The sequence below is a fragment of the Cucurbita maxima genome, unplaced genomic scaffold (assembly GCF_002738345.1).
Source record: "Cucurbita maxima cultivar Rimu unplaced genomic scaffold, Cmax_1.0 Cma_Scf00025, whole genome shotgun sequence".
NCBI lineage: Eukaryota > Viridiplantae > Streptophyta > Magnoliopsida > Cucurbitales > Cucurbitaceae > Cucurbita > Cucurbita maxima.
Window position 1 is genome coordinate 3,663,681 of NW_019272041.1, and position 23,322 is coordinate 3,687,002.

The following is a 23,322-nucleotide window of genomic DNA, read 5'->3' on the forward strand; positions in this document are numbered from 1 at the left end:
TTATATGTATATATATATATATATATATATATATATATTTCCAATCTTGCCAATATTATAATTTTCCACAAAAATAATTATTACACTATAAATCCTATTAAGTGATACCAAAGCAAATATGAGATGATGTAATTAATAACAAATATAATTTAATCAAAATTTATCAACCTTTTACTTTTTACAAAATACCAAAACTACCCACTTCCAAAAGTCTAAGGGCATTGTTTTTTTTTCTTTTTTTTTTTTTTGTATTAATTAATCCTATTTTCATAACTTACTTTCATATAATTCTCAAAACCTTCCTTCACTAATAAATCACTCCTGTTTGGGTCCCCATCCCCATCCCCATTCCTATGAAAGGATTGAGGCGAGGACGGGGTTGAAAACGGAAAATATTTTCCGTCCTCGACTTCATTTATCTAATGGGGAAAAAATGTTCTCCACTCCCTCCCTCAGTCTCCGTCTAAATGAGAAATCCCCGGAAGTCTGATTTAAAATTATAAAAGTAGATGAATTGTGGGTATAAATTTGAATGATTTATGAGAATATAAATAAAAATAAAAATGAAAAAAATTGTAGTATAATGCATGTCATGAAAGTACTTGCTACAAATATTTTATTGGGAAATAAAAAGGATGGGTAAGCATGCAGTGGTGCATGAAACATGGACAGAGTGATAGGACATATGACAACTGAAGCTTCTTTTGTTTCCTTCCAATTCATTCACTGCTCCTAGAGAGAGAGAGAGAGAGAGAGAGAGAGAGAGAGAACAGACAAGAACAGAGGGAAACAGGGCGCAAAAAAACAAGAAGTACCATATAAGAACAACAGCTTGAGTTTATTGGTCATTATCACTACAAATCTTACCATATCATACAATAATCAAATACATACTCATTCAAGCATTTCATTATTTAATCCAGAACTAGTTAATCCAACTTAGAATATATACTTAAACTACTTAATCCAACTTAGACATATGGATTTCTATCAGAAACAAAACAAAATAAACTATGAACTAGAAAGGTAATGATATGTATTATCAACTAAAAGGTAAAAAAAGTGGAAAGACCCACTTAAATTTTTTAAAAACTTTGTACTAAATCATTGAAGATTTTTTTTTCAAAAAAATAAAGAACAAAAGATCATTTCTCAGTGTTAAGAATAATAAAATAAAATAAAAAGTAATCTCATTATTACTTATTTAGTTTTTATTTTGTTTGTGAAAACTTTATTTGTTTCTGATCATTTGAATTCTTAATCAAACTTCAACCAAATAAGTTTTCGAAAACGAGTTCTTTAAAATTTGACTTACGTTAGGTAAGAAAAGTAAATATCGAAACAAGGAATTCATGAATAGAAATAGGATTTATAAGCTTCATCTTCTAAAATCCAAAATTTAAAGTAAAATGGTCATTGAATGAGACCTGAAAACTGTCCTTGGCTTAAAGGTTATAAACTAAAAACTAAATGGTACCTGAAATGATGATAGTTACAGGTAAAAAGATCATCATGGACATGTCCTATATTAAGCAATCAAGAGGCACATGAAACCAAGAAGATGTATAGACCAACCTTTGTGTCGTATCTTGTGGGGAATTCTTGGTCTCCAAGCCTCCACTTGTTCTTTACCCTCTGCAATTGCATGGCCCAGATGAATTAATGCGACATGACAGAGAAATGAAACTCAAATTCATTTTTAAACCCAACAAATACAGACACTATTACATCATGAGAATCTACATCTACCTAAGACTGTATCTCACTTCAGAATGTAAAAGTAAAATGAAAAAGAAGCGAAGTCCTTTGAAGGGAGAAAATGAAGCCGAGCATTAAAAAGGCCAGATGTTACGGGCTATGTCGTGCATGGAAGAGACATACAGCCACAAAAGTTGAAAGCAAGGGGTGACCTAAAACATTTAAAAAGCATGCCATGGTGCTCCACTTCAATTTTCAAATGGAAGGACACTATTTAATAAAGTTAGGCATAATAATAGACGCAAATCAAGACTACTTTAATCAACAATAATAATCGGGTATTATTCATGACTAGTTTAAGAGTTTAAACTAGTTCTAAACTCTATGTGCTAAGTAGAACCCACTCTAAAAAGTTAAACAAGAAGAAAAACATACAAATATCTCTTTCAAATCTTTAATACCTTGGTTAAGAGTATATGGCTCAATCATATAATCATTCCACCCAAAACTTTTGAAAAACTACGACCGTGACTCGATTTTTTTAGCACGTACTTCAAACGTTTCAGATTTGGGTTTCCGAAGTAGGGTTCGATTTGAAGAACTCTTTTACTGTTTTATGCACACCGTTTCTTCGAAATCCTATTCTAAATCATAAAGCCTAATCATTCCACCCAAAACTTTTGAAAAACTACGACCGTGACTCGGTTTTTTAGCACGTACTTTAAACATCCCAGATTTGTGTTTCCGAAGTAGGGTTCGATTTGAAGAGCTCTTTTACTGTTTTATGCACACCGCTTCTTCGAAATCCTATTCTAAATCATAAAGCCTAATCATTCCACACAAAACTTTTGAAAAACTACGACCGTGACTCGGTTTTTTTTCAATCTCAAGAAACAGTGAAGCTTTTCAGGGTCTTTATGTCCAGGTGCAAGTAGTCTGCATCTTCACAAACATGTCAATTTCATTGAGCTCCTCTCTGAGACGATGCCCAGACCGTTATACCTTGCGTGCGGGTTGGAACTTACCTGACAAAGAATTTCGCTACCTTAGGACCGTTATAGTTAGAGTCGCCATTCACTGGGACTTTGATCGCTAGCTCCCCTGTCATCAGGTCACTAACTTTCTTGACCGTCCGTACAATCTTCACCATTTTATAAACAAGATCTAGAGATTCAAGAGAAAGGAGAAAAGCAATGTACAATCTTCACCAGTCACCCTAATAGAAGGAGATACAGTGCTAAAGTAAATTCAAATGTTCACTACTTAAGATTTAGGAGAAAAATTCAAAGTTCCTGTTTCTCCCTTGAGAGAGAGAGAGAGAGGGAAAGAAAGAAAGTAACCAAATGTTGCTTTTGAACAAGCCAGAAATGCTCTAACTCAGTCCAAAACAGGGGGGTTTTGTCAGCCAAATTGTAGGAAATAATTTTGTTTCTGGTTTCCTTCTCTCTACCGAAAAGGATCAAACCTGCAACATGTGGAATTCCCCAAGACTTTTTTCTCAATTCCCCACAAAGCCAACAAGCTACAGAAGGTTTAGGACAAATTGTAGGAAGTAATTCACATAATGGCATGATTCAAAGTTAAAAAAATTTGTCCAAACACCCATGATGAACAATAGAAGTTCACCAACCAAAGAGGACTTTGATTAGACACATGCAATTCAATGCACCAAGCCCCAGCAATGAAAAAAATAGGATCCATAACATGGGAATAACAAAACATATTTACCTCATCCCTTAATTTCAACCAAATATGAGTAAAAGTGGAGCTAGATTGCAACTAAGCAACAAAACCATCATTGTAGAACCAGAAAGCTCTGAAGATATGAAAAAAGACAGTCAGTGATTTGAAGTCGATGCATCCCTCTCAATTTGTTGTACGAAATGCTTGGTTGAAAACATGTTTTCATCAAAATATTCTTTGTAGGGATGGTTCTTCGGAACAAGCCTTCGAAATATCTCAAATTGTTTCTCAGCCTCATCATTCTTCTTAAGCAGAGTATAAAGAATTCCCTGACACAAATGTGGCCTAAAATCCCTCGGCTCCTCCCTCTCTAGTTCTTGGTAATCTTTCAGTGCTTCAGAGTAACTACCCTCCATAACTTTAATTTGAGCTATCAAGAGCTTAAAGTCCCTTTCCTCCGATTTCCCTTTAAGTTTCTTGCAATGTTCTAATGCCCCTTCAACCCTATTCAGAATCGCCTTCAATGAATCAGTATCTGATGTCTCCGTCAACATTACAAGCCCATGATAGGCCTCAGCCTGAAAAGGATCCTTCAATAAAATCCTCTCAAATTCCTTTCTCGCCAATTCAGAATCGCCAATATGAATATAAACGTTGGCCTTCAATACTAGCCATTCTAAGTCATCGGGCTCAAGTTCAATTAAACGGTCTAATATTTTAATCGCTTCAGGAAACTTGCGAGACTTAACTCTCACCTCCATGAGCGATCCAAGAGCTTCAACGTCATTGGGATTGTGTACCAGTTGTTCTTCAAGTGCCCTCTCTTTATCTTCTTCACCATCCGTTGATTCCTTCACAGATTCCACCGTAGGCGGAGGAATTGGGGCTGCAACAGCAGGTTTGCCGCAAAACCGCATAAAAAACAAGGCGGCGGCGGCGGCGGCGGCAAAAGTGACGCAGGTGGTTTTGAGGATCGACGAGGAAATGGGGTCTAGAATTTGGGGGAGTGAAGGCCCACGCCGTCGTGGAGCTTGACAAAACGAGTCGAAGGGTAACGACGGTGATCGCTTCAAGGCTCTAACAGATGACGATCTGTACGACGACGACGACGGTACCGGCAGTGGAGTTCTGATGCTAAGATAAGAAATTGGTTTTGAAATCCAGGGGACACCGTTGACAAGAAGGTGAAGGGACTGGTGGCAGTGCTGCAGCTTACCAAGAGAATCCATGGCGCCTGGAGAAGAGAAATGGGATGTTACAGGGGAAATCCAAAACCCTGATCACGTTACCAAGGGAGAAACCGAAGAACAACGACGATGAGTGTACAGAAATCTGCGTATGTACACCTTCTACGACGTCGTTTAACTGCGGAGGCAAAATGCGCCATCATTTTTGGCGCTATTTTCAAAATATATACATAGCTTCACAAAATTCTATTTTGAGCTTTAATAATTATTTTACTTCAAAATTTTAAGATATTTTCCATTCCAAAATCTTATATTTTATGTAATAATTGCTTTGATGTTTATTATCAAATTTCATGTTAGTTTTTACAAAAACCGTATGCAACCATCAAAGAGACCAAATTGTAATGAGAAATTCAATTTTTTTTTTTTTTTTTTAATAATAAAGAGCATTTCAAAACTTCTGAAAATTAAAATATATAAATAAAAAAATTTTAAAAAAATGAATGGCTTTTATATATTTAAAAATTAAAACCCCCCAATTTAAAGAAGAAACAAAAAAAATATACATATTCAAGGAGCTTAGGTTTCATTTCCCCATTTCAGAAAATCTATTTTAATTTCCAAAAATACTTTTTAATGAATATGAAGATGAAGATTTAAATCTCGAACCTCTTAATCAAATATCATCTGTTAATGAGCTCAAGTTGCATATGCACCATGACTTCTATGGAACATTATTCAAACTCATTGAGTGGCCATTGTGTTGTTCAATTGAATGAAGGCATTTGATAACCCAACCTAAAACGAGATGGTCGAACACTTTCTACATATAATTCATTTGTTTTCCACTTCCATCTCCAAAAAGATTGTTTACTTTGTATATAATGTTCAATATAATCTCAATCATTTTCTGTTACCTCCATCTTCCTCTGTGGCTTTCCTATGGTATTTCTGTCAGTAACCAAAAATGGCGGGGCAACGCTCGTTCTCTCTAACACACGCCCTTTTCGGCAAGGTTGCTCACAGCTCCAGTTTTCATTCAGTGGCAGCTTTCGGTTTGCTATCTACATTCCAACGGTTAGACCTTGCCCAAGCACCTGGAAATAATGAACTAGCCAGTATGCATATCAATACAAAAAGAATATTAGTACATTACTTGGGTAAATTTGCATAAAAACCTTCACAAACCAAACTGGAATAAGGAACAGATCAGATGATGATTGTATGAAATAGACAAGGGAACAGGGGAAAGAAAAAGGAATGTGATAGAATCATCTTTAGGGGTTTTAGCTACACAAGAATTTGACAAATACAAAAGAATAAAAAGGAGGAGATGATGAAGAGCAGCTTATTAGTGAAACAATTCATCACATTTTTAAGTTTTTCTTTCTCCCTCGATAGCAGAGCTCACTCTTTGATTAAAATGCGAATGAGAACTACAAAGGGTAACCACACCTTCTTAGATCCCTCGTGAAGAAAGGATGTCTTAGTGCTTCCCTTGCCATGAGCCTCTCGGTGGGATCATAGCGTAAGAGGCCTTGCAGGAGATCAATCAAATCACCAGCAGAGTGATCGACATGCTGCATTACAAGGTTCTGCATGGAACATTTCAAAAGAGAACACTAAACAATTACAGCTTGAAACTTTAAAAAATAATGATAATAGTAAATAAAAGAAGTGGAAGGTGAAAATAAGTGGAAATAATTACCGGAAGCCTAGGTAACTTCCAGACTGCTCTCATGCTTTCACGAGATGTTACACTCTGGGGCCAATCAAGCTGCATGCCCCGCCTAAAGTATTTCTCAGCACGTCGACTGCAAAATTTATGACAAATTACGAATAGTTAGAGCTTTGTCAATAACTCAAACCCAAAAATAACTACATAAAAGGAGAACAAAATCCTTACTCAGCCCGCAGAACCATATGTTGAGGTAAGGGGCCCAAAACCTTCTCCATCATGGCAAGATGCTCCAAGTTTTCGTGTGTTTGAAAAAGTGCCTCGCCCTGCTTACCGAGCAAAAGATAAATTATTAAAGCAGAAGTCAAAAGATAATACATAGCTAGTTGTAAAAATAACTCGACTAATAAGAAAACAAAAAAAGGAAATTCATATTTTCCAAACTTTTTTGAAATCAACATTTTATAGTGGCCAATTACCAAACATAACTCCCCATGAAGTTGTAATGAGCAATAAGTCCTACAAAATCTCTCACCGTGATCTACACTATTTACAAGGATTCTTTCCCCAAAAAGCAGCCAGGACAGAAGAGCAATAAAAAGGAAATCCCCAATTCCAAATATTTTTAAACAAAGTTCAGCTTTGATCAAGGAAAAATGAAATCTAGAAATCTAATGAAAGCAATAAATGGTTTAACCTAGTCTAAATGATAGTGCTTACAGAACAAAGTTCAACAAGTATGCATCCCACGCTCCATAGGTCACAAGGATAGTTCCATCCTAGACCTGCAGGCAATATAACAGTGTGTAATTCAAGGGAGCGAGGCATAGCAACTGGTAGAACAATGATACTGCAACTGGAAATATGTACCCAGGATAACTTCAGGTGCCCTATAATGACGTGTGGAAACAATATAGCTGTGATCTTGATGTTCAGTAGTGGTACTTCCAAAATCAATGAGCTTGATCGCAGCTGACTTTGGAAGATTCTTGAAATAGGACCCGTCTTTTGCTGAACGTGATAAAAACTAGAATGCAGGAAGGGGGTTAGTTTATAAAAAGAGCAACATATATCAAACATCCAAAAATGTTCCCTTCCCACACATGACCGCAAAGGTATTGAAAGCAATCAGTATACCTTATGGTCTGGCACTCTAATGAACTCTGAGGAAACAAGAAGAATATTCTCTGGCTTCAAATCAGTGTGAATCAGCCGTAGCTCGTGCATAACTACATATAATCATTGAAAAGGTTAATAAGACAGACATCTGTTATATGTATAATATTTCATGCACCAGCAAACAAACTTGAATTTCAGTAGGCATCATATATTTCAATAAGATATTCTAGGATCCATGTTGCATTTATTCATGCGTCAAGTAAATAACAAAAATTGCAAGAATTATTCACACACATGCTACAGACTCCAGAAGTTGTCTGGCAAACTCCCGAACAAGATCAATGGGAAATGAACGGTAGCTGTTTTTGCGAAGAAAATCGTATAAGCTTGGTCCAAGCTTCTCAAATACCTGCCGAAACCATTTAAATTCATCTGCAAGTTTCCTTTTAACTCACACAATATTCAGGCATGGAGAAACTAGTATTGCCCCTCCAAATTAATCAAATCAGGAGATATTAACAAATACTTACAATACATATATGATTACGATAGTCAAACCAATTCCGAATTTGCACACAACTGCAAGGAATGAAACCACTTATACTAGTATTTACTTTGAACTTCTCCAACAAAAGAGTGAAGTAAGATTGAACAAATCTTACCGAGTGCCTCCAATATCATGCCTAGCCAGCCTTTGTAGGACATCAATTTCAATCATGGCAGCTTCACGATATTTGCTTATAGAACGAACAATTTTAATAGCCACAACCTCTTTTTTCTCACTATCCAAGCATTCTAAGACTTGTCCAAATGTTCCTATAGAGATGGGGAAAATTTTATTGAATTTTGTAAAGAGAAAAGACAAATAAATAAATAAACACATAAAATACACTAAGAGAGAGCAACAGAGATAAATATAGATACATTGAGAAGAAGATAAAACTAGGTTCCTGAAGCTGCTATACTAACCTTCACCCATTTTGCTCAGAATTCTGTCTGCAGAAGGCATAACACGGATATCAGCTAATGCCAGAGGTATAACAATAATAGGCACAAGTATCAAGAAATACGCTGTGGGAAATAAAGGATCAACGTTTCTACCATCTATTACTACGTCCAAGATGCAAAAATTAATCAGATAACTTCCAAATTAGAAACAAATTCCAACAAATTTACAATTAATCTGATCCCTCTCTCAAAAGTGTCAAAAATTGCACCAAGGGATGGCAATGAACATATCATGAGAAAACGAAAAGCAAGTTCATATGCTACAGTAAGAGAACTGGGAGATACTTACAACGAGGAGTCAAACATTCTCCAATGGAGAATACATAGTGTCCATCTTTGTCATCAGGCCTCCATGGAGGAGATCCAAGGCGCGGTGCCCCCCTGCAATACATAGTCGGATATCCATAATTGGAAAATTGCCCATTCCCAAATTCCTGCCCGCAGTATGGTGGTGGAACAACCTGAATTCATAACAAGTCAAAACTCAAAGTTAAACATAAGTGCAGAATCATCGAACTACAAACGCTTTGGTCCCTAGATCTCATAATACGGACAAAAGCATAAAGAGCCGATTCAATTTCCATGATTTGAAATTTTCAATCTCCATTCCACAAGCACAAGTTATTGTATAACATGGTAAATGAATTATAACGATAACCAGGTCCTTAAAACGAAGAATTAGATTTAAAAATACAAAATAAAACTCGTAAATCCCAACATGCACGAAAGAGTAACAACCAGTACCTTCGGGGGAGGAACAGGAGGAGGCATATCCCAAGCTAATCTCTGCCTCTTCTTCGGGCGTTTATCCATATTTTTGTGCGGAAATTCAATCATCCTTTGCGTCTCCATTTTGCCTGGTTTTTCCCCAATTTTCTCTTCTTCTCTCGTCGCAGAGAATTCCAAGAGAAATCGGAATCTCAACAACACAGAGCTTAAATCCGAAGATCAATTCAAAGCAAATCTGAGGGAATGAACTATAGAAGATGACGAAAATTCAACCTTCGTAACCCTAATCGTGGAACAGATCTCGAACAGAAGTTCGGACCAGTTCGGGATAAACCCAGATTGATGAGCATCCTAACTTAACCAGCAATAGCGGTTTATTTCCCTAACTATGGTTAGGAACAAGTGGGCCCATCCTCTTAGAAAAAGCTTAGTTTTCACGGAGGCGGGTCATGAAAATGAGTGCCCTTTCTGGTGGCGCTCACGAAAAAGGAAAGCCCACTGATATTTTTTATCCAAAACGTGGGCCTACAGCCCATTATAAGTAAAAAGACTAAATTACCCTACGATACTTCTAAATTTCTATATTTTTTTTTCAATTAAGAAATATATATTAACTAATCGACATATATTTATCTTCATCGTTTATTCAATTTTTTATCATGATTTTCATTTTCTTCAAAAAAAAAAATATATATATATATATATATATTTAAATTCTTAATTAAGTTTTGAAAATAAAAAACTATTTTAATTTAAAACCGATAACACGTGGCTTCGACCACAGTATAAAATTAATCATAATATCTGTATTTAAATTTAAAAGCATTATGGATATTTAGACAAAATATGAAACAATATAAAAGTAAATAAAAAAATTAAAAAATGGATATTTGAATTGAAATATATGTCTCTCAAATTATTTTTTTGAGTAAAAAAACCATTCCACTTGGTTAATAAAAATATTAAATCCCCCATTTTCAATCCTATTATGACTTGTTGATTGCTCATCAAAAATATATATATATATATATATATATATTTAAAGAACGAAATTCTTATAATTATGAAAAAATGCCAGAGTGTTCATATGACTCGAGAATTTAATTAATTTGTATTACACAACCCAAACCATAAAAGTTGGGTTGAATTGGGTTAGATTGAACTTAAAATTTTTGAAAAACAAAAAATTTGAATCGGGTCAACTTGATAATAGAATTACAATTCTACCATACATTTAAGAATATTTTACCTTCCGTAGCTGATGTTAGTTATGTATCGTGACTTATGAATATTTGATATTTTGAACTTGGTGAGATTTTAATTTTTAGTGTAAAGCAAATAAATATGATTTTTTAAAAATAATTAAAATATAAATGAAAAATAGAGAGTTTGGTTGGGTTATGAAATCTATTTAAATGGTTCAAGTCACCAACTCAACTAATCCAAAATTTCTGGTTGGTCTAAAAGATTTTCTCAGCTCAACCCAACTTGTGTATGCTGTTCAAAAAAGATCCTATTTAGAGACTGACAGACTATAACCTATGTATAAACTTTTGGCGAAGAAAGACAATTTAATTTCAAACTTAAATTTATGAATTAAATTAATGTTGAAAATCTTGAAACTTTGCTCTTTTCTTCAATTATTTGAGAAAGATGTCAAAAAAATTTTACGTTGATTAAAAAATAAAAAACTTTTAATTTATGGTTTTTGTTTTATTTATATTCGTGATTTTTTTTATGTGAAAAAACGTTAAAATTGTATTTTAATAATACTTTTTTATTTTCCAAAAGTTTTAAAAATAAATTATTATTGTAATAAAATAAACATAAGCATAAGTTAGTGATATGAAGGTCATGATAACACATTTTAAATGATTAGTCCTTCTTCCCCAACCACTAATCTTCCATATTTTAAATGATTAATTTATCCTTTTATCGTTCCTTCACGGAGCAATGATTAATTCATCTTTAACTTCTCCTTTAAATTATTTTCTATCCTATTTATCCGTTTTTTAATATTATTTCGTAATTACATTCGAGAATCAGAGAGTGCGTGTAGAGCAATTTATCACACAAGATTCGAGCTCTGAATTGAGCAAAATAATCGAAATCAGAGAGTGCGTGTAGAGCAATTTCTCTCCATTAGTTAAATGGAGTCTGGGAATAGAAAAGAGGGTCTGGAGAGATTTCTTCCCGTTAGTTAAATAGGGTCGAGGATGGAAATTATATCCCTGTCTTACCCCACCTCACTTTATATATATGTATAATTTTTTAATATGACGGAGAAAAATTCTTTGGAATAACTTGATTCCCGTAAAAATTATATCATTTGTCTTAAAAGTTTCGATTATTAACTAATTTGAATAAAAATAAAGAATGTGATGGAGTTGTAATTATTATATATAATAAAGTTTGAACTATATACAACTTTATTATATAGTTGAAAATTAAAAGCAAAAAATAATAATTATATATATATATATATATATATATATATATTCTATAGTATATACTAGTGAGAGAATTAATGTGGAGTTCTATTAATCACCCCACGTGATTGCATCAAGTTTTGACTTTATTTTAATTTTTATAATATGGTTTAATTATTATAATGTTTCGATGACATCACTTGTAACAACTCAATTCCATCGCTAAAAGATATTATTTGTTTTGGGCCATTGTGTATCGTGTAAGCCTCACTGTATTGTGAGATCTCATATCGGTTGAAGAGAGAAATAAAACATTCTTTTCTCTTCACACGTTTTAAAACTGTGAGGTTGACGACAATGCATAATGTGTCAAAGTGGACAATATCTGTTAGCAGTGAGCTTTAAGTTGTTACAATTAGTATTAGAGTTAGTAGATTATTATAAATGGTATCAAAGTCAGACATCACGCGAGGATGTTGAGCTCCCAAAGGGGGTGAATCGTGAGATCCCACATTGAATGGAAAGGGCAACGAAACATTTCTTCCTCTCATCAGTAGACACGTATTAAAACCGTGAGACTGACGACAATACGTAATGGGTCACAGTAGAAAATATCTACGAGTGATGGATTTGAGCTACTACATCACTTGTTGTCGTTGATGGTCGCTGCAGCAGCACTAGTGTGGGTCATGCTTCAAAATGGAACAAAATAAATTGATTCAAGTTTTTATGAGTCGATTGGAGAAGCACCGTTCAAAGGCTGAAGATCGGTGATTCCTTTTCTGCCTACTATGCCTTTTATAATTTTCTTTCTCTTTTATCTCGTTCTCGGGTGCTAGACCTAGACCTATCCAAATAAGAAAATTCAAATCAAATTCGATCGATAAAATTTTAAAGTATTTTATATAAATTTGATTTCATGAGATTTTAGTTGAAAGGTAGCCTTTTGCTAATCCAAGCGAGATGTTTAGAATCTGCAAGAGCCCGTACATCCGTCCACGTGGAATTTCCCTTCCCAGTGGGACACTTGTCTCTCTCGTATTGGTCTGTCGTACAAAATATGGCAAATCCAAACAAATACAATGAACCTTCAACTAATAAGTATATTTTAAAATTAATTTACTGGAAAACGTGATCGGGTGTAGCGCACTTACACGGTGAAATTATTTAAATATATATTTAATTAATTTTTATAATTATCTTTGCGTGTTTCTCCCCCAAAATCTTTGACTATAATGCCAGTCAAATGACCACGTGTAAATGCCAATATTAATTTTGTTCATTTATAAATTACCTTATAAACGCAATTAATTTCTTAATTAAATATTGAAGGTATCAAATTTGAATAATACAAACCTCGTTAATTTTATGATATTAATGGTCTTACGATGATGCTATTACATAGGTTGGGTCTAATCACATCTAAATAAGGTCAACTGTGTTAGCGTCTCGAACATCCTAGTGAGAGAGAAATAACCAATAGAAAGTTGCCAATTTGTCAAGGCTGGAACTATTAGCCGATGGCGAAGGTTCAATACAATGAGGTTTGGATTGTTATATGTATCACTAACGTACTAAAAACACGATTCAAATCCAACGCTAGTTGAAAGAAACTCGACTATAGCTAAATCCAAAACTACATATTCATCAAAACATAATTTTTAATGATAACATCGCTCGATTCGTGTTAACGCAATTTTGTTGCCACGAATCTGTTCTTATATTTATCACTAATTATAATATGATAATGTCAGGAATGGTACATCCAAAAAGCTATTTTGGAGGCTTCTTATGAAATTTTGGAATATTCCCTCCTTTGAAGCAATTTTTAATTTTTTTTGGCAAATAACTAAAAATATTGAAAAATCATAGTTTATGATTATTTATTTATTTATTTATTATTTTAAAGAAAGTTCCTCATTGGATGAGATTTCACTTAAAATATCTTGGAATATTATCTAAATATCTCCGTTATTATTTACTATTATGTTCTTCCTTTATGTGACTAAATAAAATGGTCCATAATAATAATAATAATTAAAAAATTAATTATATTTTAAAATGTATCTGACAGATATTTGAGATTTTTCACTGCTAAGTGTTAATGAAAATGATGCATGGATTCCCACCCATGCATGGCCGGAGCGCTCGTATACACGCTAAGGTCTCTCTCCATACAGTATGAACGATTGGCAACCATTTGAAGCAAAAAGTAAGTTATAACGAATCTTCAATCGAGAGTTATAAGCTTTTTGTTTCTGGGTATTGAGTTTAGCTAAAGTTCGAGAGCTCCCGTCTACAATTTCCCACCAAACTTGATCCTAGACCTTCTAAACAAAATTACCCACAAGTTTGGTGAAGAATGAAAGCGCTGAAATAGAAAAAGTGGGAATCTCGTAAATCCATTCGTGTGATTCACTAATTAGACGACAAGACATCTGACGACCTTAACAGAGTCATAATTACTCCTCCATTTACCCGCGCTTTGAAATCGGTAATTAAACTTTAAAAATCCAATAAACTTATTGTAGATATCTTTAATTTTTTTTTAAACACCGATAATTAAGTTGAAAATTTTTATACGCTAAATCAAAGCTTATCAATTGAGTTGTCGTTCGTCCTTTCAAGTGGAATATTTTAATTTTTGTTTAAATAATCTCAAATTAATATACTATAAATTAATATGAATAATGAGTGTGTGACAAATTAAATAAGGCATGGTTTTGCAAGTACATTTTGGGTCATGAATAAATATAGGAAAGTGCTAAAATCATAATTATAAAGCATATGGTACTTGTTTGATTTAAAGCCATCAATTTCTTTAAATTTTAAATTATTTTTATTATAAATGGAAATGTTTTTTTGTTTATTTATTTAATAAATGTAAGGGATGCAAAACCACTATTGAGAAAAATAATTATGTCTACCTTTAAAATTATATATTATTTTTAATTAAAATATATTTGATTTTTTTTAAATAAATAATTAAAATTTAAGAATTATACATTTACCTTGATAAAAATTTATATTGTCACAAATTTTAAATTTTTATTACTAAAAAGTACATTAATTTTTAACCTTAAAAAAATAACCATATTAAATAAATTAAACCTAAATATTTCTTATTTTATAAATTAATTATTTTTTAAATAAGTCAAAATTTTTATAAATATGAAAACAAACCAATTGTCGTTCTATTTTAAAATTCTTGGCTAGAAAGTAATTGAAAATAACGATAAATTAAAATAATAAATTATTTAAATTATTTAAAAACATGTTTATAATGATAAAAATGGCTTTATTATTTTTTAAATTACTTCTCAATAATTAGCTGTACCATACTAATATTAGCTTAAAATTTAAAAAATAATTAAAAAAAACATAATGGCAATTTTAATAAAAACTCATATTTAATCATAAATAAAAAAATTCAGTATTTTTCTGTCTTGTATAAAATGGAACCAAACGAAAAGAGATGCCAGTAATTCCCTTTCCCCTTCCCATTCTCTCTACTCTTCACTACAATAACCCAATCTCCGCCGCCTTCCCTCCTCCTCCTCCGCCGTCTCCTCCATCTCAACAACCATGGCTTCTTGAATTTACCCTGTAAGTCTTCCAATTCTCCTAATTTTACCTCTATTTTCTCTCACTTCATGAATTTATAAGTAAAATATACATCTTATTGGTATATAAAATCACGAGAGCTTATGTTTAAAGTAGATAATAGGATATATTGAGTCGATTCGTGATTCCTAACCTGTTTTCTAAGAAACCCGAGCTGAAATTATGAGAAAAGTTAAGTTTTTGGGAACTGGGATTTGATCATTTTCATAAGATCTGAAAAGGGTTGCTGAAAATTCACTCATTTTGTTGTTTAATTTGCTCTGTTTTTGGTTCTTCGCTGAGGCTGGCTGTCTGCATTTTTCGTGCAACTGGGTCTTTTATATTAGCAGTTGAAAACGCTTAAATAAAAGAATTTAAAACAATAATTAAGGTCTGTTTCGAACCCCATCTTGCTATTAGATTATTAATCAACCACTTAATTACGCCTTTTTTTTTAATTAATTACTTAGTTTAGCATTAAAAAAATGAAAAGGTTATGATTTGGATGTTTTGGCAATCATTGTCTGTCCTCCTCCGCCGTTTCAGTCGCAGACTTTTGGCCGGATTTTTAAAAATACAAAAGAAAAGCTGTGGGTTCGTTTGCCGGCGGTTGACGGCGGCGGAGCCAATGGGAATCAAACGAGGGAAAATCTTTAAGGTAAGAATTTGTCGTGTCAGATTTAATTTCCGACATGTCGTTTTTTGGGTCTTGCTTATGATGTTTTGTCGACTTGTTTCTCCGCCGCAGTCATCGTGGCCGAGAGTTGTTACAAGGAAGTGGCTGAATTTTCCGGCCGACAAGCTTTCTTTCCCGTCCGATTTCGTCTCTCGAGGTAAATTTTAAATTTTTTTAATCGCAGTTAAAATTGATTCTAAAAAGTATATTTATATTAACAAATTAATTTTATATTAAGCTTGAATTTAGACACCTTCAAATGTTATTAAACTAAAAAAAAATCATCTCATTTTTTTTCTTATTATTTTTTTAAAAAAATTCTAACATTTTTCATGGGACAAACTTTCCCTCTCCTCTAAGTTTGGAGTTTTAACTTTTTTTTGAAAGATTAAAAAAATGATATTATTTTTTACTAAAACTAATGTTGTCACGGGTCGAGTGTCTATGGAGTAAGACAATAATTATTTTAACTCGATTTTATTTTTTCACTTCTAAATATAAATAAGAATAGATATTTTTACTATATTACTATGAAATGAAAATTAAATTAAATTTGATTTTTTAAAATGGTATAATTACTAATTTGATTTATCGTTTGGTGTTTTCATTTAACAGGGAGGAAGAAGAGCTGCTCCGATCAAGACAGGTGCGCCGTCGCGCCGGAGGATATCGGAGGTAATTTAAAAAATCACCATGCAGTAATAATTTTCTACACTTACGATCAATCTACCTGATTTGATTATTGGAATATAAGGGAAAGAGTTTTAATTAATAACCCATCATTAAAAACAATGGTAAAATCTGCCGTCTTTGGGATCTGTGCCACGTGTACGGTCGATGACATTTGGAGAGTATAGGCTAGTACAATTACCATAAATTTGTATTCCACGTTGCTGGTTTTGATTGGATGTGTGAATTTCCAGTTGAAAGGTGGACAATGGAGAAGACAACGGGACTTGGAGTTCAAACATTGAACTTGAGGTAATTATTTTCATTTTTAAATATATAATATTTTAAAATTAAATTAATATTTTGGTCCATTTGCAAATAATGATTAAAATTAGTTTATACGGTTAGATTATTATGAATTTTCTAGAATTAAATTATTCCTTCTTACCATTCATTCTATAAATTGATCCCATGATATAATTTATTCCATGAAAATTGTTATTATCATTATTAAGAAAAATCAATAATAATTAACTTCAAATGGAGACTAATTTAAAGATTTTTTGTAAGTATAAAAACTTTATAGATATTTGAAAATATAAAGATTAAAATAAAGAAATATGATTTTAATATATATGGGATAATATAATATATATATATATATATATATATATATATATATATATATATTGTAAAATAAAATGATATATAATGATGTGTTTTAATTAAAATAAAATAGCACAAAACAGTTTTATTATTTCATAAATTTTATTTGATTGGGTGAATCAGGATGCTGGTAGGGACATGGAATGTGGGAGGAAAGCCACCAAAGGAAGGTTTGGACATGAGGGATTGGCTCAACTCTCCCACCCCAATTGACATTTATGTTCTTGGGTACTCTCACTCTCTCTCTTGCTTGTTTTTTTCTCTCTCTTCTAAGTTTTTGGAAAATATTTTCAACTTTTCTCGATCCTTCTCATATAAGTTATTTACCCGTCAAGAGTATGTGTGGATTGTGGAGTAGAAATTCAAACATTTAAAATTCAAAGAAAAAAAGTAGATGTCTTGTAAGATCCTACATTGGTTGAAGATGGAAACAAAATATTCCAGTGTTAAAACCTCTCTCTAACCTATATGTTTTAAAATCATAAAATCACAAACGGTAATATATAATAGGCCAAAGCAAACAATATCTGCTACTAGTGAGTTTAGACTGTTACAAATGGTATCAGAGCCAGATACCGTGTATTGTGCCAACGTTGTGATACATAATAAGCCAAAACAAAGAATATCTGCTAATGGTGAACATATATCAGAGTCAGACACCGTGTATTGTGCCAACGAGGATGATGAGCCTTCAAGGGAGTGGATTGTGAGATCTCATATCAATTAGAGAGGGAAACAAAACATATTATTTATAAGGGTGTGAAAACATCTGTCTAGTCTAGTGACTGCATTTTAAAACCAGAGGGGGGAGGGAAAGTGTAGAGAGGACATCAGTTGGCATTAGTAATTTAATTGAATTTGTTAATATATATGTTAAAGGGTACCTCTTAATCGATTACTTGTATTATTTTTCTTAATAGGTTCCAAGAAATCGTCCCTCTAAATGCAGGCAATGTGCTTGGGGCGGAGGACAGTGGTCCTGCTGCCCAGTGGCTAGCCCTTATCCAGGAAGCCCTGAACACCAACCAGCGCCAAGCAATACAGACACCAAGGCAAAGTTTCTCAGACTTTCTCGCTTTAGAAGACAACAATGGCAGTGACAAAACTGGGGTGTGCACGTCGGGTAACTCAATGCAACGACGATATTGCCTAGTAGCAAGCAAGCAGATGGTAGGGATATTCTTGTGTGTATGGATTCGAGCGGACCTTTGCAAACACGTCTCGAATCTGAATGTCTCCAATGTCGGGAGAGGTGTTATGGGGTTCCTTGGCAACAAGGTGAGCCACTATTGTATTAAAGAAACTAGAGTTATCGAATTCCAGTCAAACCCGAATGACGTTTGTGGTGTATTAACAGGGATCTGTGTCAATCAGTATTACACTGCACCAAACAACTTTTTGCTTTGTTTGCACACATTTGACTTCAGGGGAGAAGGAAGGTGATGAAGTAAGAAGAAACTCAGATGTGAGTGAAATTTTGAAGAAAACTAGGTTTTCACATTCTTGTAGAGCTACTACTGGAGCACAGCCACCCCCTCCTGAGATCATATTGGATCATGAGTAAATCCCATTTTCCTTTCTTACTAATTACCCGACCGAATCAAACCACTCGTGAAGGTTGTGATCCTAACATGAAATTATATGCAGCAAGGTCATCTGGCTCGGGGATTTGAATTATCGCCTTTCGACTGGCTGTGGGGAAACATACGAGCTTCTTAGGAAGAAGGATTGGCAGGCACTTCTAGAGAAAGATCAGGTGAGTTCAATGAACAAAAACTTCAAATCAACTAGAGTTTGTTCGTCTCCCTGATTCATTTGAACAGAACTAAACCTTAAAAAACCTCGTTCAAATCGGTTTTGAACATGGGAGTCCGACATAGGATATGGAAATTTGATTTGGTCTATTCGATCTATTGGCAGCTAAAGTTAGAGCAAAGGGCTGGTCGAGTGTTTGAAGGGTGGGAAGAAGGACGAATACAGTTTGCTCCAACTTACAAATATATTACCAATTCTGACCATTATGTTGCATTGTCCTCCAACTCGAAGCCATCCAGAGAGAAACGGCGAACTCCAGCTTGGTAAGTTTGGCAATGCTGCAAGATCTGCAAAAATAAAACTTATGTTTCTGATCAGATTCTTTCTATTGAAATTTGGTAGGTGTGATCGAATCTTGTGGAGAGGGGTAGGAATGAAGCAGATGTGGTATACAAGAGGGGAGTGCAGATTCTCAGATCACAGACCTGTTTACTCCCTCTTTTCAGTCCAAGTCGACTTAGCAAACGAGAATCTCTCAAATACCAACTCAATCATCACTGCTGCAACAAAACCGTCATTCGAAGCTGCTTTGTCATCTTTATGTGCAGCTAAAATCCAAGCTGAAGAGCTCTTTCTCAGTTCAGAGACCATTGATGCCTCCCAAAACCCCCCCTAAACCTTTCAATAACTGTAACTAGTACTCTCATGACTCCACTTTAGGAATGTATCCAATGTATATATGATTTCATGGTTTCCAACAGCTGAGAATTGAAGCTGTAAGCTCAAGCTGGCTCGATGGGAATCGATTAAGCAAACAGTAGGTGATGGAAGCTCAAGTGCTTGAGTGTGAAGCGCATAAATCGCGCATTATGGGTTAACCATACATTTCGGTCTGGTGATTCTTTTATTTTGTTGAAGGAAAAGGAATCAAATCAAGCAGGATGTGGGCGTCAAGCTCAAATTTTTTATACAGCTTTTCGAGATGTTTGTAGATATAGGAATGTGGATTTCAATGTTAATATGGGTTGAAGGTGGACGGTAGAGTCTATAATCAAGCAAGAAAAGATAGGAAATGGAAAGGATATTGTGACTGCATCACTAATTTACTCTTACATGTTTATATTTTATAGTGTTCTTATTTCTTCATACGGGTATGTTCAATTTCTAACTAACTGAATGTTCAGGTCATCGTCCATAAATGTGTAATTTCCTATCACAGAAAAATAATTGATTCTGCAAAATGGGTAGAGGAGTAGACTCAGCTTGCAACTTTCAGAACTAATTAAAGAAGATAAGCTATGGAAACACTAGGAAACTCAACTACGGAAAGCTATGGAAACACTAGTAAACTCAACTACGGAAAGCAGTTATATTGAAAATATGAAACTTCTTTTTCAGTTTGAAATGAGATATGTGGTAGATGAACCATATAATTAATTTCCTGATAAGGATTGACTATGAACTCCCAAATTGAGTTCTACTATAGCAGTACTAGTGAGAGAAAAAAAAAAAAAGACAGAAAGAAATGCGAGTAACCTAATTGTATTGCCTTGCAAGTAAACCACCTTTGGTGTAGCAGTCTTAAGATCCACAGCAAGCCGACTTCTGAGCAGTTTGGGAAGCCCCTGCTCCATTATCTGCTTGGTTTATCTTGATTGTTTGAGGCTGCAAAATCCCACCAGGTAAGCGAGAGGATGTACAAATTATGGCTATAATAACTCAAAAGAAATAATTTATGGCAAAAATAACACAAAATTTTATACCTCAGCCTTAGAATCGCTGTCAGATAGCCTTTGTTTAATATCCTTAGCTATGGAGAAGAAAACTTCTTCCACATTCAAATTTGTCTTTGCACTCTGAAATACACAACATCTTCAAGATATATGATCTAAACTAACCACCCAGGAAATACGTTCGAGAGCTGCTAAATATTTTACTTACAGTCTCAAAAAACTTAATGCCATACTCATCTGCGAGAGCTTGACCTTTGGATGTAGGAACGGCCTAAACGAAAGTTCCAGTTTTAATTACCAATTCACTGAGATTTGAACAATCATAGATTTCTGGAGAAAGTGGATTTGGAAACATACAAGTTGAAGTTACAAAAAACGTAGCAAAAATACATACCCTTTTGCTCTCATCCATATCAGCCTTGTTACCCACCAGAATCTTGTTGACATTGTCAGAAGCATGTTGTTCAATGTTACGGATCCAATTTCTAATGTCTGAATAAATTAAAAAATAAATAAGAAAAGGAAAAAGGAAAAGAAAATCATGTCTTGACAAGCAACTAAGATGTTAATAAGAAAATAGATAATGTCATGAAGAAAAGAAGATGTTCCTTTACGCAATAAAGAACAAGAAAAGCTACTCTAGTACAACTATCTTCAATGGACAAATTTCTGAACCGACTGTAGTCCTACTATGAACTTAAAAGAGCAACCAGCATCTTAAGATCTTTAACCTTTGGTTTAAGGTAGAGAAGAATTACTGTTAAATGATGACTCGTCTGTGACATCGTACACTAGCAAAATGCCCATGGCTCCACGATAGTAAGCTGCAGAAATAAAATTTTACTTGAGACTTAGTGGACCTCCCAGAAATAGGAGGAAACATTTACATACGAAAACTAAATAAATAAGATCAAATCCTTATGAGTAATCAAATATATTATGTCTGAAAATTTGTCAGCATGTAAATCCACATAGAAATTTCTAAAAATCATCCAGAATATCACAAAAAACAGAAGTCCATACTCATCAGGAAATAAAAACTTGCGCAAGGATGGAGATTAAGGATTGCAAACATTTATATGAAGATTAATCCTCTAGAAATTTAAGAAGCATGAAATAATACGTTGGAATAAAGTAGAAAGAAAAATTAAATGACTTCCAGAACTCTTCTGTAACTGCATATTCCAATATTGCTAATAAGAGTAAACGTTAAGAATGTGTACAGACCAGTTGTAATTGTTCTAAACCGCTCCTGACCAGCGGTATCCCAAATTTGCAATTTAATCCGTTTTCCATCAAGCTCAATGGTTCTAATCTTGAAATCAATGCTGTTCGAGAACAACCAAGGAAATGAAATCAGGAAGAGCAGACAAAGGAAGTAAAATAGAAAATGTATTAATTTCGATATTACAATGTAAAATGCACGTACCCTATGGTTGTGATGAAACTAGTGGTGAAGGAGCCGTCGGAGAACCGCAAAAGAAGGCAACTCTTTCCCACACCTGCCTTGTCATGTCACATGAAATAGCTTCTAAACTTGTAATTTAGGAGTCCAAGTAGAAAACGAAATCCTACCGGTACAATACATCTCTCACAACAAAAACTATAACAATATTCTATTATCCTACAAATGAGTTAATGACAAATCCTTTCGGGAACTTCACCGCTAATCCATCAACAATTTATTATGCACTACATTCTAATCGTGAAATCCACTTATCTCGCGACAAGAAGCAGCTCATGAACTCAAATTCCTAGCAGAAAAACGAATTCCTACGGATATAACACAATTCTCACATAACAAAAACTATAGCAACTTTCTCTAATCATACCAATGAAAAACCACTTCGGATATTTCACCATTAATCCATACCACGCATACTAGATTCCAATAACGAGATCATCAAAGCATCGATATTAATGAACGCATTCGTATATAAAAACAAAAATCCAATTAACATCCAGTAATTTCACAATTACTGATTATAAATCGAACGAAACCACAAGATCGAAGCTCGAACAGAACAAGAAAGCAAAATTAACGCACCGCTGTCGCCGATCAGCAGAAGCTTGATGAGATAATCGTAATCAGCTCGAGCTCGTGCAGGTGGAGCAGCCATTGAGAAAAATGAAGAGTGCAACTACAAGATCTGGAGAGAATGAAAAAATGAGAGATACGACGAGAGAGATGCCGTCGCCTGGTCCGGCGGTACCGAAACGGCCGTTGAAATCGTTTTCCGGGAGCGGAAAGAGGATTTTTTTTTTCTTTCTTTTTTTCTTTTTCAAATTGCTCCTGGTTTCAGTCTTAAGGCTGTGGGGGGAAGAACTCCGCGACCGGTGGATTTTCATACGATTTCATATCTCAGTTGATCTGACGGACAAAAACGAATCTGTAAATCCGCGCCTTCATTTCTTTTAGGGGCACTCTTCTGTGCAATAGTTCGGGTATATACGACGTCGTTTGCTGATGGCTGGAAATAGTAAACGTTCATTGCCCACTCACCTATGCCACGTAACACCCAAGGAGTCATGTAGCTTTTTTTTATTCTGATTTGTTAAACTAAAATAAAAATGTAAAAATGACAAAAAAAAAAAAAAACCCATAAAATTTTATTTTTTTAAATATTATATATATATATATATATATATATATATATATATATATATTTTTTTTTTTTAAATGGTAAAA

At 33.9% G+C, this 23,322-nt stretch overlaps 4 protein-coding genes across 8 annotated transcripts; 1 reads left to right on the forward strand and 3 right to left on the reverse strand.

The window, feature by feature from the left end:
* Window positions 1-560: 560 nt before the first annotated feature.
* Window positions 561-4,775, reverse strand: LOC111498766 (protein SLOW GREEN 1, chloroplastic-like). 3 transcript variants are annotated; one of them, XM_023150130.1, is made up of 3 exons: window positions 3,427-4,775; window positions 1,576-1,635; window positions 561-732 (listed from the first exon to the last, which is right to left on the reverse strand). In XM_023150130.1, the coding sequence occupies exon 1, from the start codon at window positions 4,608-4,610 to the stop codon at window positions 3,537-3,539; it is 1,074 nt and encodes a 357-aa protein (XP_023005898.1). In that variant the 5' UTR covers window positions 4,611-4,775; the 3' UTR covers window positions 561-732; window positions 1,576-1,635; window positions 3,427-3,536. The 3 variants fall into 3 exon arrangements, with proteins under 3 accessions (XP_023005898.1, XP_023005900.1, XP_023005899.1); XM_023150132.1 differs by lacking the exons at window positions 561-732; window positions 1,576-1,635 and adding an exon at window positions 2,609-2,723; XM_023150131.1 differs by lacking the exons at window positions 561-732; window positions 1,576-1,635 and adding an exon at window positions 2,771-3,163.
* A 515-nt stretch (window positions 4,776-5,290) lies between these two features.
* Window positions 5,291-9,446, reverse strand: LOC111498758 (serine/threonine-protein kinase AFC1). 2 transcript variants are annotated; one of them, XM_023150119.1, is made up of 13 exons: window positions 9,118-9,446; window positions 8,663-8,834; window positions 8,335-8,361; window positions 8,028-8,181; window positions 7,896-7,944; window positions 7,660-7,774; window positions 7,384-7,475; window positions 7,117-7,273; window positions 6,967-7,031; window positions 6,475-6,572; window positions 6,277-6,382; window positions 6,024-6,163; window positions 5,291-5,665 (listed from the first exon to the last, which is right to left on the reverse strand). In XM_023150119.1, exons 1-13 carry the CDS (start codon window positions 9,223-9,225, stop codon window positions 5,647-5,649), a joined length of 1,302 nt encoding a protein of 433 aa, XP_023005887.1. In that variant the 5' UTR covers window positions 9,226-9,446; the 3' UTR covers window positions 5,291-5,646. The 2 variants fall into 2 exon arrangements, with proteins under 2 accessions (XP_023005887.1, XP_023005886.1); XM_023150118.1 differs by having other exon boundaries at window positions 5,291-5,679.
* Window positions 9,447-15,017: 5,571 nt separating this feature from the next.
* LOC111498756 (type I inositol polyphosphate 5-phosphatase 8-like) lies at window positions 15,018-20,004 on the forward strand. Of its 2 annotated transcripts, none has more exons than XM_023150116.1 (11): window positions 15,018-15,137; window positions 15,681-15,792; window positions 15,883-15,967; window positions 16,426-16,485; window positions 16,734-16,791; window positions 17,269-17,373; window positions 18,066-18,423; window positions 18,503-18,705; window positions 18,793-18,901; window positions 19,066-19,223; window positions 19,303-20,004. In XM_023150116.1, exons 2-11 carry the CDS (start codon window positions 15,763-15,765, stop codon window positions 19,574-19,576), a joined length of 1,440 nt encoding a protein of 479 aa, XP_023005884.1. In that variant the 5' UTR covers window positions 15,018-15,137; window positions 15,681-15,762; the 3' UTR covers window positions 19,577-20,004. The 2 variants fall into 2 exon arrangements, with proteins under 2 accessions (XP_023005884.1, XP_023005885.1); XM_023150117.1 differs by lacking the exon at window positions 15,018-15,137 and adding an exon at window positions 15,430-15,525.
* A 241-nt stretch (window positions 20,005-20,245) lies between these two features.
* Window positions 20,246-22,967, reverse strand: LOC111498760 (ras-related protein RABE1a-like). The gene is made up of 8 exons (XM_023150122.1): window positions 22,681-22,967; window positions 22,063-22,135; window positions 21,861-21,961; window positions 21,392-21,457; window positions 21,028-21,125; window positions 20,842-20,904; window positions 20,664-20,756; window positions 20,246-20,565 (listed from the first exon to the last, which is right to left on the reverse strand). The coding sequence occupies exons 1-8, from the start codon at window positions 22,751-22,753 to the stop codon at window positions 20,482-20,484; spliced, it is 651 nt and encodes a 216-aa protein (XP_023005890.1). The 5' UTR covers window positions 22,754-22,967; the 3' UTR covers window positions 20,246-20,481.
* Window positions 22,968-23,322: the final 355 nt, after the last annotated feature.